Raw genomic sequence first — 15675 nt, 5'->3', positions numbered from 1 at the left:
GCGCTGGGTCTCCGACCTGGCCGCGAAGACGCCGGCCAGGGGCGACCTGAGGCGGCTGCAGCCGCTCTCGGGGCGGGGGGCGGGTGAGGAGGGCCGCGCCCCGGAGGCTCGGCATGGCAGTCGGGGCTTGGTGGGAGCTGTCCCGGGGTCTGGTGGCGGCAAGTGAACAGCCGCGGGCGGCTGGACCGGACTACTTTCCAGTCAGCGGAGGAAATGTAGTCCGCAGCCTCACTCACCCGTGTTGGCGCCCGGTTCCCCGGGGTGGCTTTTGTCGCGGTTGCCAGAAGAAAACTGGTGCCTCAACAGGATCACTGACTGGATTTCACTCCCGGCGGGGAGGCGACCCGAGCGACGGGACTGTTATAACGGAGTCACCAGGACATCAGGGTCCTAGCAAGTTCTGCCAAGTGCGTGCTTCACGTGAAGGAAGCCGGAGTGCCGCCCTGTGATGCCACCTGTGAAGCTGGCCGCGAGAAGGATGCTGGGAGCAGTGACGGAAGTTCTGTGACAGAGAAGTTGCCTGTTCAGTTTAAACACTACCAAGGCCGACCAGCCCCTTCTCCCCGCGGCTCCCCAACTCAGGGACCCAGCTGGGGCCAGTTGAAGGATGTGTCCAGGCCAGAGGAAGTGATCCTGAGTTGGCTTTATTTCTGACTGAAACCTTGTGCACCTGGAACCCGCGTCTTTGGGTCACTGTGTGGAAGAGGAAATCGAAGGCCTGTGAGCCGGTGCGTGGTGCCGGCTTGGTCGCAAGACGGTTTGGCCCACCGAAGACCTGCCTGTGGTCGAGAGCTAGGGCAAAAGAGCCGGTCCGAAAACCTCGTTAGAAGTAAAAGATCAGCGTTCAGTGACACCCACCTCGACATGACTGGCACAGATTGTGACTTCCTGACTCTCAGTGAGATGGGTGGACGGTATTTCGCGCTAGCGATCGACGACAGAATACTTGGGGAAACGCATTCAAGATAAGGATTATATCACAGGGAAGGGTGGAAGATGCAAACAAACCAAAGCCCCTCAACGAAAGACATCGCACAGAATTCATGTGTTGACTTTATAGCTTTTCCTTCGGTATGTTGTTGTGAATCCCACGGTAGTCAGGTTAATATACCTAAGTCTTCGCCAGCACTTGTACCAGCCCACACCTGGAGGTTGATCTCTGCTTCGGTTGAAACGAACAAACTCATTGGAAATGACTTGCAAGAACTGGTATATCTAAGTGCATCTCCAATTTTCTGCTCCGCTTACCTTATTGACCATTGCACTCCACCTCAGCTTTCAGTTCCAGTGTATTTTTTTCTTGCTGCATAATATCTTGAACTCTGGCATTAAAAATACTGCATTGGCCCTCCCTGGTGGCGCAGCGGGTTAAGCACAGCACTAAGAAACTGAAGCCACTTCAGCATGAGTTTGATCCCCGCCAGGAGTTGACCACGTGGTGCGGCAGACCTCTCTTGTCTGCTAGCTGCTCCCCTTAGCAGTTAGTCAGTCTGCCTGTTCTGCTCCCCACTCTCTGTTGAATCCTCTCACCGCCCCTGCACCTTTGGCCTGTACCCCAGCTCTGTATGTATAAATAAATTTTTTTTAATTGCATAACCTGCATGTTTGCCTGTGCATATCATGTAGTTCTTTTATAATGGGTATAAATAGAGAAATTTCGTTTGATGTAATCAAATTATGATGGATAATTGTTATAACATTCCCACTGAGATTAAACTACAAAGAGCCATACCATATCTTACCTCAGTCTGTCTCATTTTAATACTCTCAAAGCTCAAAACTGGACAAATATTTTGAGGCTCATTACTATAATCTCAGGTGCCTAATTGCTACTCTGCCAGTCTGAGTAGGACAGAAAGATTGTAGTCAGGAGATGACTATGATTTGCGTTTCCTGATTACATTTCTGGAGTTATAAAGAATATTATATACAGGTCTTAATAAATGTATACATGACTTTTAAAGATTTTTTACTTGTGCATACAAAAACTGGGATGTAGGCCAGAGGTGCAAGGATGAGAGGATTCATCAGAGACAGAGTAAGGAGCAGACCAGGGGGATCTAGTAAAATACACTGATGAGGGGACACTAGGTGAGTCAAGAGAGGTCATTTGTGCCATGTGGGTCAACTCCCTGCCTGGGGAGCAAACTCATGTCCACAATGGCTGGTGACAGACTAATAGCACTGAAACCTTAACCCTGTGCTGCCAGAGAGACCTCTCTTCATGATTTTCAGAGGCTCTATATGTATTTACTAAACATGGTTCCAGTAGACCATCTCTGAGGCTCTACTGTTAGTGCTGACTTGAAATAGCTATTGCAAAAGTTGCTGAGGCCTGTTCTAATACTGTTTAAGAAAACTGTGGGTGGCTTTCCCAAGGTCATTTTTGTAAGTTGAATATTTTTAATAGCCTCTTTTAAAAGATATCTTATGGAGGATATAAAAATAAGGAACATTCTGCTCTCAAAATTGACTACAAAACAAATTTGTAATAGGAAATTCAGTGCAAGTAGTGATCTTGAGAGGTGGTTTTTTTGAAGAGATTATCTTTAAACATGACTAGAAGGGATGAAAAGTAAGGGAAAATAGTTAAAAGTTGTGACTTTGAAAACAGGAAAGATGGAGCTATGTGTGGGAAATTACATAATAGTTTAGTAAAAATCAAGATAATGCAATCATGATACTATAGCTGGTTATATAGAAATATTTACCTAACATAAGTATGTTAAATAAAACATAAAAATATGTGAAATGTAAAGAGCTAACTCCTGTAATACAATTACATTGAGAAATTTTAGACAGTGATGAAAATTTGTAAGTCATGAATTATCAGTATGAACATATTTTAAAATGCCAAGATCATAAAAAGTTGAAATTTATAAAAAGTGCTTGCCTAGGCATTAAGATTAAGGAGTGCTGATAAGCAACCAGTTTTTCTCATGAGAATCTTATGCTGCTTCATTACAACTCCATTGATTGCATTTTTATCAGGAAAGCAAAATTCAAGCATTCAGATCTTACTGATGCTGTGAGGAAATTGACCACACAAGTAGTAAGGATTGATTCTTATGAGATTGTCATCTGGTAGAAATTTGTTAATCACTATGTACTCATTAAAGTCTGTCTTAACTAATTTGTACTTGCAATGCAGGATTTCCTTCATAATAACCTGAAAATACAAAACTCCATTATTTCCTTGAATAAGTTATATAGCAAGTAATTTACTGTTTTTAAAATAATTTACTGTTTTTAACTCTTGAGAAAAGTTAAAATAGGAAAAAATTCAGTTTGGTGGATTCTTTAAAATTATAGTGAGAATTAACATTTTGTGTATTTGTGTATTATGGTACTATCACAATAAGAAGCATTACTACAGATATTCTTTCATAATGGACAAAACTGCTCCATCACCAGGAATAGAGAAACAATCAGAATGCACTATGAGCTTTGAGCTTCAAACTGTGTAAGAGAGAAAATAAAATTGCCCAAATCCAGGATCATAGTGGGACAGTTCCAACATTCTTGTTTTAATAGCCAGAAGATTGTGAATTGATGCCAGCCTTAGTCCCAGATGCTGAAATTACAAAAGATCAAGATCTCCAAAATATAAAAGTCTCAAAAGTCACAGGCTCCAAAGGTGAAAATTACAAGTTTTATAAAAAAATTCTCTAAGAAACATGTTTTTAAAGGAGGATTCATTTGCAAACCAAAGACACTTGCTAATAAGTCTTCTCCGATGTTACAAAACACATAAATGGTAAACTGTTCTTGACCAGAAATCTGACTAGCAAGGAAGATGGATTCATATATTTACCACTAAATGTAACGAAATTTAGTGCATGCTTCACTTTGGATAATGGATGGCACCTTCAAAATTGCTCCCAATGTTTTTTACTACTTGAGGTCCCAGAAATTTAAGACTTCTATATACTCAGAAATTTAAGACTTCTGTATACTTGTGGATTAATGACTGAGGGGGGGGGGGAAAGCACTTTGAAAGTATTTGACAATTTGGTTGACTTTGCAGAAGAAAATTATAGTCTAATCCTCAAGTCACAATGATAGAGTTGAAATTAGGTGGAACCAAGGCTTCAAAAAGTGAATTTAAAAATGTTAACCTGTGGTCTGTCTTGGCCATAATGTCATTATGTAACACATGTTTATAGATAGGAAATGGCATATGATAAAATTGAATACATTTGTGACAATATCTTTGAAAGGTATAAAAGGGTGATCCGATAGAGTATATGTTAAACAAATTACACATACTTGTGCATGACATCTCACAGCCTGTCCAAAATTATCAGTGCACAAAAGGTACCTAAGAGCATATCCCTTCATCTCATACTAATTCAGTAAGTCAAAAAAAATAAGGACTAGTAAGAAAAATGTCTACATTGATAGTGAAGGAATTAATTTAAGTGAACTTAATGAATTAGTTGGAAATGTGATCAGTAAAGCACTAATTATTTCTAAATAACAGAAAAATTAAACTTTAGAATGATGCCTCTAATCAAGTATTAAAAAAATAGTGTAATAAAAGAATAGAACAGAAAGTCTCACAAATATAAAACAAAGTAGCAGATACAGCCAAGTCATCCATAGTGTCAAATGTGTATGGGTTAAATAATGCAATGTAGACTACCAAAATGGAGGGAGAAAAACACAGTATCCAGCTATAGGCTGTCTATATGAGACAAAGTCTAGTTTGAAGGGCAACTAAGTTTAAAGTAAGGATTGGAAAAGATACATTGTACAAATAGCCACCATAAGGAGACAAGATTTGCTATACTGTTTTCAAATTAAAGACTGAAAAAAAATGGCATGTAAGGAGATTTTTAAATAAAAGGATCAGCCACTCAAAGATCTAACAGTTATAAACATGTTCCTCATAACATCAAACTATGTAAAAACAAATGTTGACAAAAATCAAAGTGAAGTAAATTTGAGACTTATAAATAAGTACCTTCATACATACTATGGAGGAACTGCAGAAGACTTGAGTAATGTTTAAACCAAAGATGTCATTGAACCAAGCAGCAAATAGCACATTATGTTGTATACATATAACATTACTAGTAAAACACTATCAAACAAACCCTCCACTGTTGTTTTACCCTGAACATACTGAGCCATTCTAGTGTTTTCTGCACATTTCTCAAGTCTTGGAGAGGCAGTATTAGAAATTCTTGTCACAGTCATTCTTGTTTTTGCTACAAGTTGTGTGGTACCTGTCATGTCAGTAGCATGTTGTCTAGGAAGGAATGAATGACAATGTTAAGATTAGCATCAGACAGTAGAGAGCCAAGTTCACTCAATAGTATGGGAGGTTTATAACCATAACATGGGAAAGGCTTAGATCCATCACAGCACTTGTACTGTCAGAGTCTGTCCTCTATTCTCCTTTCAGGAAGTCCAGTGTTACATTCAGGGATGTGTCAATCTTGTGAACAACATTATGAATTGTCTTCAAAATGGCTCTCCAGTCAGTCAGGGACTATTTACCCCTGAGTATGACCCTCAGGAGCAGATGGATCTGGGCTTCTGGAGGCGCCCGATAGGCACAGTGCTAAGCTGCAATATATGCACCCCCACAGAACTTCCAGCACATCAAGAAGTGGCATGGTCTCAAGAGTATGGAGGCCAAGATCTACTCCATGCCCACACCTTTGACCTGGAAGACTGACCTGCTACTGGTGCTGGGCTCCCACATGAATATGGCACTTATGCCAAACTTGACAAATTTAGAAGGACTTAAGTTACAGAAAGTACATTCTCTGACCACAGTAGAATGCAAATAGATTTCAAAGCCAAAAAAGGAAAAGAAATTCATAGCTATGTGGAAATAAACCATCATACTTCTAAATAACCAATGGAGCAAAGGAGGAATTTCAAGGGAAATTAGAATAAGATGCAAGAAAGTGAGGACACAACATACCAAAATTTTGTGGTACAGTTAAAAGTTCTTTTAAAAATCATAGCAATCAGTACCTGTTTAAAAAAGATCTCGGCCCTCCCTGGTGGCGCAGCGGGTTGAAGCCCAGCACTGAGAATCTAAAGTCGCTTCCGCATGAGTTCGATTCCCGCCTGCCCCGGAGGTGACCACATGGCGTGGCAGACCTCTCCTGACCCGCCCACTGCTCCCCTCAGCAGTGTACTTCGTCGATCTGCCTGTTCTGCTCCCCACTCTGTCTCTAGTGAAGCCTCTCGCCGCCCCTGAGCCTCTGGCCTGTACCCCAGTTCTGTATGCACAAATAAATAAATCTTTAAAAAAAAAAATCTCAAGTCAGTACTCTAACATTTCACTTTAAAACAAAGAGTAGAATTCAGTAGAATGAAGGTTGTAAAAAAGCAGAAATCAAGAAAGAAAAAAAAACAAAAGGGTGTTTTTTTTAAATAGGCAAAAAAGATGACAAACATATCTTGACTGACCATGAAAAAACTTAACATGATGAAATCAAGAATGGATAAAGGAGCATTACTCCTAGCCTACCAGATGTTAGGATGATTACAAAAGAACACTATGGGAAAGTTCACTTGTACTTCAATCAGTAAATGAAATACACAAATTCCTGAAAAATACACAATTGATAAAATGGATAAAATACACAATTGATAAAATGGATCCAAGAAAAAAGGAAATCTAAATGTTTTTTAGTAATTGAACTAGAATATAAGATGACTATTGTTTCATTCTGTCCAACATTTAAGATACCAGTTCTTTCTAAATTCTTGCAAGAACTAGGAGAAGGTACATTTCCCAAACCATTATATAATGCCAGTATTGTCATGCGAAAATTACACAAAAATATCACAAGCTTCATAACAATTTTTCTTTTGAATAAAGATGCACAAATCTTCAAAATATTAGCAAGTTGAATCCAAAATAGAAAAAGGATTATATGCCATGAGCAAGTATTATTTACCCCAGGAATGTAAAATTGGTTTTGTATCCAAAAGCATGTTAATATACTGTATACAACTCATGTTACCATGTAGCAGAACATGAAAATTCACTTTCTGACAATATTGAATGTACCTTCGTGATAAAAACAAAGTAGGGGTGAATAGAAGAGTCCTTGAACAAATAAAAAGTGTCTGGAGGAACACCACTGTTACATCATTATTAGTGAAAAGCTGAAGGTTTCTCTCTAGATCAGGAGCAAAACAAGGATGTCCACTACTGCCATTTTTGTGTTACAGCAGGAAGATCCCATGAGGATAATTTGGCAAGATTGGAAAGGAAGAAGTAAAACTATATTAATGGATATTCTCTCACACATGTATGTATGCATGTAAAAATCCTAAGTCATTTATCACAAAAACAAGGCCAACAATATAAGATTAGCATACAAAATTCTATTGAATTTCCATATAATTGCAGGGAACAAACAAAATCAAAATAGTTTCATTTCCAATAGCATCAAAAAGAATTACAAACTTACATTAGAACAAGCACAAAACACTATTGAAAGAAAGGATTTAAGTAAATATTACTTCGTCAGAATACTTGATAGAATTAAGGTAGCACTAGTCCACAAATTTATAGATTAAACACAATCCCTATTAAAATCTTAGGTATAGCTTCCTTACAGAATTTGCCTTGTGATCGAAAGTTTATACACATATTCAAAGAATTCAAGTAGCCAAAATAAACTTAGAAGAATAAAATTGGAGGACAATTTGTAAACCACACTGCTACAGTATTCAAGACAAGTGTGGTACTGGTGTAATAACACTATATTATTGGGATAAAATATAAAATCAGAAATAACTCTTATATTTATAGATAATTCAAAATTAAGTGGGGGAAGGAATGGCCCATTCAAATGGTGCTGGGAAAACTACATATACACATGAAAAAATGAAACCCTACCTCATGTATACAAAATATAATTAAAGAGCTAAAATGATGAAAGTTTTAAACATGGCAAATCTTAAACTTAGGATTTGACAGTGATTTCTTACATATACCAAAAGCACATGCAACCACACAAATAATTAATGACATCAAAATTTAAAATAACACCTTTTCAGAGCACGCCACCCAAAACTGAACTCATAGAATGTGTGGAAAAGTTTGTATATGATGTCATATAATGGACTTAAGTCTAGAAGGTACCTTGTAAGGAACTCCCAAGTCAGTAATAAGGTAAATGACCAAATTTTGAAGTGAATCCGTTTTTTTTTCAAGGAAGATACACAAGTGATATCTTTAGAAAATGCAAATCAAAATGACAATGTATGATTTTACTCACAATAAAATGGGTGTGCTGGACCCTCTCTAGTGGCACAGCAGGTTAAAGCACAGCACTGATAAGCTAAAGCCAATTCAGCATGAGTTCGATCCCTGCCCCGGAGCACATGGCACAGCAGACCTCTCCTGACCAGCCTGCTGCTGCTCCCCTCAGCAGTGTGCTTCCACAATCTGCTTGTTCTCCCCACTGTTTCTGGTGAATCCTCTCACTGCCCCTGTACCTCTAGTCTATACCCAGTTCTGTATGCATAAATAAATAAATCTTAAAAAAAAAAACTGAACATTTCACATATTTAATATAACATTCCATATTAAAGTAATATGGAAATAAAAAGTAAAGCATAACTACGAAGTGTAAAAAAACTGGAAAACACAAAGCCAAATGTAATTTTAAGACTTCAAATGAAAACTAATTTACAATAAATGTAACTGGATTAAATTATATTAAAATTTATATGAATTTATAAATTATGAAAGACAGATTTTTAAAACTTGTTTCCGATCTAGTGCTGTGGAACAGTATCATGATTCAAAAATTTTTGTGAAATGACACATTTTGACAGTTTGAAAGGATTCAAGGTAGGTGAAGAGAGGAGTTCTGGTGATTCCAGGGATTCCCCCAGGTAAGGTAGACTGGGCTATTGTTTTATATTCTCCCAGTAGTAAAACTTCACTGAACCATTCTTTTACTTCGCATTTTAGTGAAGTGATTTACCAGTGATTTATTTCCTTCAGCCTTTTATTGGCAATTTTACTTGTTTCCCCTAAACTTTCTTTTGCAGAGTTTGCAAACTCACATACTGTAAGTACCACATAGTACACTTTTATGACCAGTTCTCTAACGTTGTGTATATTTCTCAAGACTAATTCATTCATTCTGATCAGGCATCCCTATTATGTATTCACTCAATTCTTTGTCCTGTTATATTTTTATCTCTGTACATCAATGATAGGCAGCTTCACACCCTCGGATAACCTAAATCAGAAGGCTTCATTACCATCAATTAGGCCTTGCTATCTCACACTACCATAGGGTAAGGAAGTACATTTCAACCATAGGAAGTACATTTCAAAACGAGGTTAAGTTTTAGCCATAAAAGAAAAAAAAGAAAATGAAATTTGCAAATATTAAAACTAGGAAGAGTAAAGATAAGTCACAGAATGAAAGATATCTGTAACATTCACAGAAAATTTGTATTCATAATTACCAATTTTTCTGCACTACATTGAAAAAGAATCCAAGAATGAACAAGAAATAATCAGGATCTTTGCAGACAAGGAAACATGTATAGCCAATAAACATGAAAAGTACTAGTAATTAGGGAAATGACAAAATAAGATATATCTCTATGCAAGTCAGTTTGCAAAAATTAGGTCTTACATCCTTCTGGGCTCAAGAATATATGGTAGGCCCTCCCTGGTGGCTCAGCAGGTTAAAGCACACAGCACTAAGAAGCTAAAGCTACTTCAGCATGAGTTCAATCCCCTCCCACCCTGGAGGTGATCCAAATGGGGAGGCAGACCTCTCCTGACCCGCCCACTGCTCCCCTCAGCAGTGTACTTCATTGATCTACCTGTTCTGCTCCCTGCTGTCTCTGGTGAATTCTCTCACCCACTCCTGCACCTCTGGCCTATACCCCAGTTCTGTATGCATAAATAAATAAATAAATCTTAAATATATATATATATGGTAACACTTACACTTTGCTGCCCATAGAGGTGCAAATTATTTACAGTTGCTTTTGAAAACAACTTGACTGTCCTGAAAAGTTAGACACTTGTATACTTTATCACTACCCAGCAAGTCCATTCAAGAAATGCTTAGACAACCACCTTGAAACAACAATGGTCACAGTAGCAGCATTAGAAAAACAAAAACAAAAATTGGAATGATTTACCTTTATAGATAACTAAAGGTGTATATATTGACCCAGTGGATTATTATAATACCATGAAAAATGTATAAATTACTGCTGTATGTATTCACATTGATGAATTTTGGAAAAATGAATTCAAAAACAAGTTTTTGTAAACTTACTTGCAGAAAACAATATTAATACATGACATAATGACACTATGACAATAGAAGTTTAAATTCAAAATATAAGATACAGATTATTTCAAGATGGAGAAAATGTGTGTTTTGGTGGATGCATAAGTTAATGCAAGTTACTGGCAGTATTTGTATTAGTTGGTGGCCCAGACATTTTTTAGTATGTTTTGTAATTGACATTCCTGTCTGTTGCATGCATCAAAATGTAGATGTGAATTTACTCCCCATCCTTTCAGGATGTTTCTCTAGTCTTTGCCTTTTCCAAAGGCCTTGTGATAGGTCATAGTAATGTGTTTATATTTGGATGTTACTTCTAAGATTTACAAGAGTAAAATATTTTAACTGCAATTACTAAAGATTGTTTTCTCTTCATCTTGATTTTGCTTTTACGTCTCCTGGTGGTAGAACAGATTCGGGCATTTTGTGAGTGGTGGATTTATGACTTGCAGTCAGTTTTGAATGTACGTAATTACCACTGTTGGTGTGATTGTATTGTGAGTAGTCTGTCTTGCCTGGCACCTGAAATTTGTAAGTAGCTAAGCCAGTCATTAAAACTTAAGAAGCCAAGTGTTCCTCCTTTGTGGTGCAATGGGTTAGGACTCAGCACTGCTAGCTAACCACAGCTTCTTCGGTGCGAGTTCAATCCCTGCCCCAGAGGTGATCCACATGGCACAGCAGAACTCTCCTGCCCTGCCCGCTGCTCTCTTCAGCAGTGTACTTTGTCTATCTGCCTGTTCTGCTCCCCACTTTGTCTCTGGTGAATCCTTGCACCATCCCTGTACCTCTGGCCTGTACCCCAGTTCTATATGCATAAATAATTCTTTAAAAAAAAAAAAACTTAAGCCAGAAAGTGAACAGGAAAAAAATTCAGTTATCTGATGTTTAAAAGTTGTAAGAATTTAATTCTTGTGGATTTTTTGGTCAAGCAAATATTTATCTCTTGTTAAAAATATATTCAGAAACATAGCACATCAAATTCCTATAGCAATTTCTTCTTTTTTAATGCAGGAATCCCTACCTTTGAAATAAATTTTTGTATGTAGAGGGTACAAAACTCTAATAGTACCAACAACAAAAAATGTCTTTAGGTGAAGCTGCTTGAAATGAATTAAGATTATCAACTGAAAAATAATCATGGTAGAAGAAAGGCTTGGTTTATCCTTTCTCTCCATGGGAATATGAAAATTGTGATCATGAAGAGACAAATATGCAGGCATATTGGAATAGAATTTTATAATGTATCAGGCCTTTAATGAAAGTATGCTTTTGGGAGGAACAAGGGAAACTTTACCATATGAAAAACATACAGGTTTTTAAGGTTGTGATTTTTTTTTTAAAGATTTATTTATGCATACAAGAACTGGGCTACAGGCCAGAGGTGTGGGTGTGAGAGGTTTCACCAGAGACAGATGGGGAACAGAACAGGCAGACTCACTGAAATACACTGCTGAGGGGAGCAGTGGGTAAGACAGAAAGGGGTCTTCTATGCCTTGTGGGTCACCTCCCCAGCCAGGGATGGAACTCGTGCTTCACTGGCAGATAGCTTCATAGTTGCGACTTAACCCCTTGCGCCACCAGGGAGGCACCTAAAGTTGTGATTTTTGTTCTTGTTCTAAATATTCACTTCAGCCTTTAGATCTCATATCTGTTGGAACTCTTCCCAATCAAACTTGAATAAAAAGAATATAGAAAATGAAGCTTTAAGTAAAGAAATAATGATAAATGGGAAAAAATATTTTGGTAGTTTTTGCTGGGTTATGTGCTCAGCTTAAAAGGTTCAAAATTTTGTCTTTGACTTCGAATTTAGTAGGAATTCTGTACTGGTCTGTCATGTGTGTCAATATATTCTTCGAATTCTTTTTTTTCCTTATGCCTTTGTAAACTGGCAGTATTCCTTTTCTTTAAGCCATTTACCTACCTGTGGTTCAGATCAAACTTGATGTGGATACTGAAGAAAAAATAATCTTTCTCTGTTGTGTTGACTTTTTTTAATTGTGAGAAGTATTAAAAACTAAGTATAACACAACCCAAATTATACTAATTTGAACTAGTATCATGTTGTATATAGTAATGTTCATGCTAGTATTCATGACTGTTGAAAATTAGTCCTGCATTTTACTATTTATTTTAGAAATTAGGACTCTTATGAGATGCCAATATGGAAATGGAATGTTTTATATAAAACTTTGTTTTTATAAAGACATGCAGTTTAATCTTTAGATTAATTCAACTATGGCTTACTTGAATGATTAAATTTGAAGTGCATGATTATAGAGGTGATACAATATTGTTAATAGTTACTGACAATATAAATTTCAAATTACACAATTTAGATTTATATATGAAAGTTTTTATTATACATTTTCAGTGACATTAAAATAAATGTGTTTCCATAAGTGTATCTAAATATGGAGAGATAGTCTCAACATTATTTTAATGTTGTCAATGAATAATTTGTCTGCTGAAGAATGCTTTTAAATACAGTATCTTAAATTCTAGGCTATGAAAGATGGCAAGTCCAGAAAGAAGTAAACGGAAGATATTAAAAGCAAAAAAAACAATGCCTCCAAGTTGCCGGAAGCAAGTAGAGAAACTGAATAAGTCAAAGAATTGTGAAAACGTGAAAACAGCAGTGACTGGGAATGGCTTATCAAGTGGTCATCAGAATTCATGTACCAGTATCATAAGTAACACATGTAGACCTTTTGAAAATGATGTTTCCTCATCGGAGTCCAGCAAAAATTCAGTATGCCCACAGAAAAGTAAAGTATACTCTCAGAATTCAGTACAACAAATTGTTGATTCAGAAACAAGATTGGGATATGCTGAAGAACAAGTTGTGTGTCCTTACCAAAAGCCAAGTGAAACAGGAGAATCTCCCAGGAAACTTTCCATGCAAGAAGCAAAAGATTCACAAAACTCTTCTGAAAACCATTTTGAATGTCAGACAAATGTAACAAGATCCTTTTTTGAACAACGTGAAGACAATTATAACCTGAAATCTATTTGCTCTCCGTCCAGTGTATTGAATAGTGTAGTTCAGATGTCAAAGTCCGTAGTAATCAATTCCTTGGATGATGACAGGATCAGCAACATTGTTTCTTATTTAGAAATAAACTCCAATTTTCAGTCATATGATAAAAAGCAAAATGACAGCTTATGTTCTGACACCCATTTTGTGGCTGTTGATAAAATGACTAAATTAGTTAATTCAGTCATTTCCAATAACTGTGCTGCTAACATTTTGAAAAGTGAAGAATCCTGCAGAACCTGTCATTCCAGCATTTCAAATTGTGAAAATACAGACTCGACATGCCTATCATCACTTGACACTGATAGTACTAACAGTAAGTGTATATCTATGCATCTTGTAGGTGACCTTATAGTCACAGACATAGAAAAAGAGCACAGGTAAAAAAAAGTAAAGGATGATAATGATTTCATAATATCTTATTTCTGAACTACTTATTCTGGTGAGGGGGAAATGATATCCTCAGTGTCCAAAGGGAAGTAAATTCTGGCCAAAAATGAAACAGTCACTTTCTCTAGTGAGTACAAAAAGTCTAAATGCTATTTTTAGCAGTTAGCTGGCTTATTTCATCTACAAGTTCATGTTTTGAATTTTTCCTTATTAGCCTAATAATCTTAGTTGAAAAAGGTTTTTTTTTAATTATTGGCAAACCCATTTCTTTAAAATTGTGTAAATTATGTGTCAATTATCAGCTGATATATAATAAAAATAGATACATTTACAATTGAATGTCCTATGGTTATAAATCATTAGCAAAAGTAATTTCATTAGAAGTTGGTGTTCTATAGGCTAATATTAGAATAAAATAATGCATTTTATTTGTGTTCTTTTCTAGGCTACAAAATAATCATTTAATAAGGTGAACTTTAAATTGCTTAAAAATTATGTAGACCAGTCTTGTTAACTCTTTATTAAAATGAGACCATTTAGTAATTATAGAGAATTATATGCTATAACTTACTCATTTTTTGTTGGTGTATATGTGTTAAGATTTAAGGAAAAGTGTAGCTGAGACCAGAATCATAGCCTTGTTTTGTTTTTAAGGACTAAGTTGTCAGAATTTTTTATATAGTTAACCTTTTTTTTTTTTTAATGCTGTTACAGTCACATTAGTTTTTATCCTTTCGTTGAAGATTCCTAAATTAGAGGATTCCCCTATTGCCTTCACTAGAAGGCATATTTTTATCTCTGATTTTTCCATTTCCCCAAGGCCATAATCAAAAGAAGAGGATGTTTTCAGATAACAAAGAAAATGTTAAGCGCATGAAAACTTCAGATCAAATTAATGAAAATATGTGTGTAGCTCTGGAAAAGCAGACAGCATTGCTGGAGCAGGTAAAATATTGGGGCTAAATACTTACTTTAGAAACTACCTTTTATTAGTAAAAAAAAAAAAAAAGTAAAGGTTCATTGATCACTGCATGAAACCAAATTAGCAAATGAATGTATTAGAAAAAAGTATTTACATTACCAAAACACCTTAGTTTCCTGAATGTGATACCATGTAGAGTAACCTAGGGAAATAATATGTATATAGACTGCTGTGGTAAAGAATAGTCAATATTACTTCCAAATTTCTTGTGAGTCAGGTACTCCTTTTCTTGACCTTTGCTGTGAACAATCCAGTTTCTTTTCTACTTGTCATGAAGTTCTTTGATCTCCAGCTTTAGCTGTTTGTGGACCTTATTATAATTGACTGCTACTTCACAGACTCAGACAACCCAGAACCCTATTTTAAAGACATGTTCTATTATCTGGCATTTTGCTTTATAGTTATTAAATACGCATTTTGCTTTCACTTTTGTCTCTTCATCTCTTTGTACTATAGTTTCCATATATTTCTGATGAACTCTTGAGTTGAATGAGCTTCAATTTTAGTAGTCTCATAATCAGAATCTATTTTGATAATCATGTTTTACTATTTACTACCATAAGAATGCTACAATTGAAAGTCATCCTATAGTAGATTAATATCTATAAATTTTAATGGACCAGGATTTCCCAGTTCAAACTGTCCAGCTAAATGTTTCAGAAATTAAACACATGGTTTTCTAAAGCAGATCATTGTAATTTTATTTTTTAAAAATTTATTTATTTATGCATACAGAACTGGGATACAGGCCAGAAGTGCAGGGGACCAGAGACAGATTGGGAAACAGAGCAGGCAGATATACTGAAATACACTGCTGAGGGGAGCAGCAGGTGGGTCAGGAGAGGTCTGCCATGCTATGTGATCACCTCCCTGGCCAGAGATCAAACTCGTGCTGCAGTGGCTGCAGTAGCTTCTTAGTGCTGTGCTTTTACCCATTGTCCCACCAGAGAGGACCCACCATT

At 36.5% G+C, this 15675-nt stretch overlaps 2 protein-coding genes across 2 annotated transcripts in view; one reads left to right on the top strand and one right to left on the bottom strand.

Moving 5' to 3' along the window:
- Positions 1-1260, bottom strand: part of LOC105854264 (uncharacterized protein C11orf96 homolog) — a 109314-nt gene extending 108054 nt beyond the window's left edge. The window contains exons 1-3 of the mRNA XM_012731658.1: positions 1249-1260; positions 237-357; positions 17-149 (exon numbers count right to left, since the gene is read on the bottom strand). Of these exons, the coding sequence (XP_012587112.1) occupies positions 17-149; positions 237-357; positions 1249-1260 (266 nt within the window). The remainder of the gene's footprint in view (positions 1-16; positions 150-236; positions 358-1248) is intronic.
- Positions 1-15675, top strand: part of ATF7IP2 (activating transcription factor 7 interacting protein 2) — a 38718-nt gene that overhangs the window by 234 nt on the left and 22809 nt on the right. The window contains exons 2-3 of the mRNA XM_004692130.2: positions 12810-13657; positions 14552-14676. Coding sequence (XP_004692187.1) covers positions 12820-13657; positions 14552-14676 — 963 coding nt within the window. The 5' untranslated portion in view covers positions 12810-12819. The remainder of the gene's footprint in view (positions 1-12809; positions 13658-14551; positions 14677-15675) is intronic.

Source organism: Condylura cristata, unplaced genomic scaffold (assembly GCF_000260355.1).
Source record: "Condylura cristata isolate star-nosed mole 26May11 unplaced genomic scaffold, ConCri1.0 scaffold00032, whole genome shotgun sequence".
In the NCBI taxonomy this organism is placed as follows: domain Eukaryota; kingdom Metazoa; phylum Chordata; class Mammalia; order Eulipotyphla; family Talpidae; genus Condylura; species Condylura cristata.
Note: the sequence above shows the minus strand (reverse complement) of the source record. Positions and strands in the feature narration are given on the sequence as shown.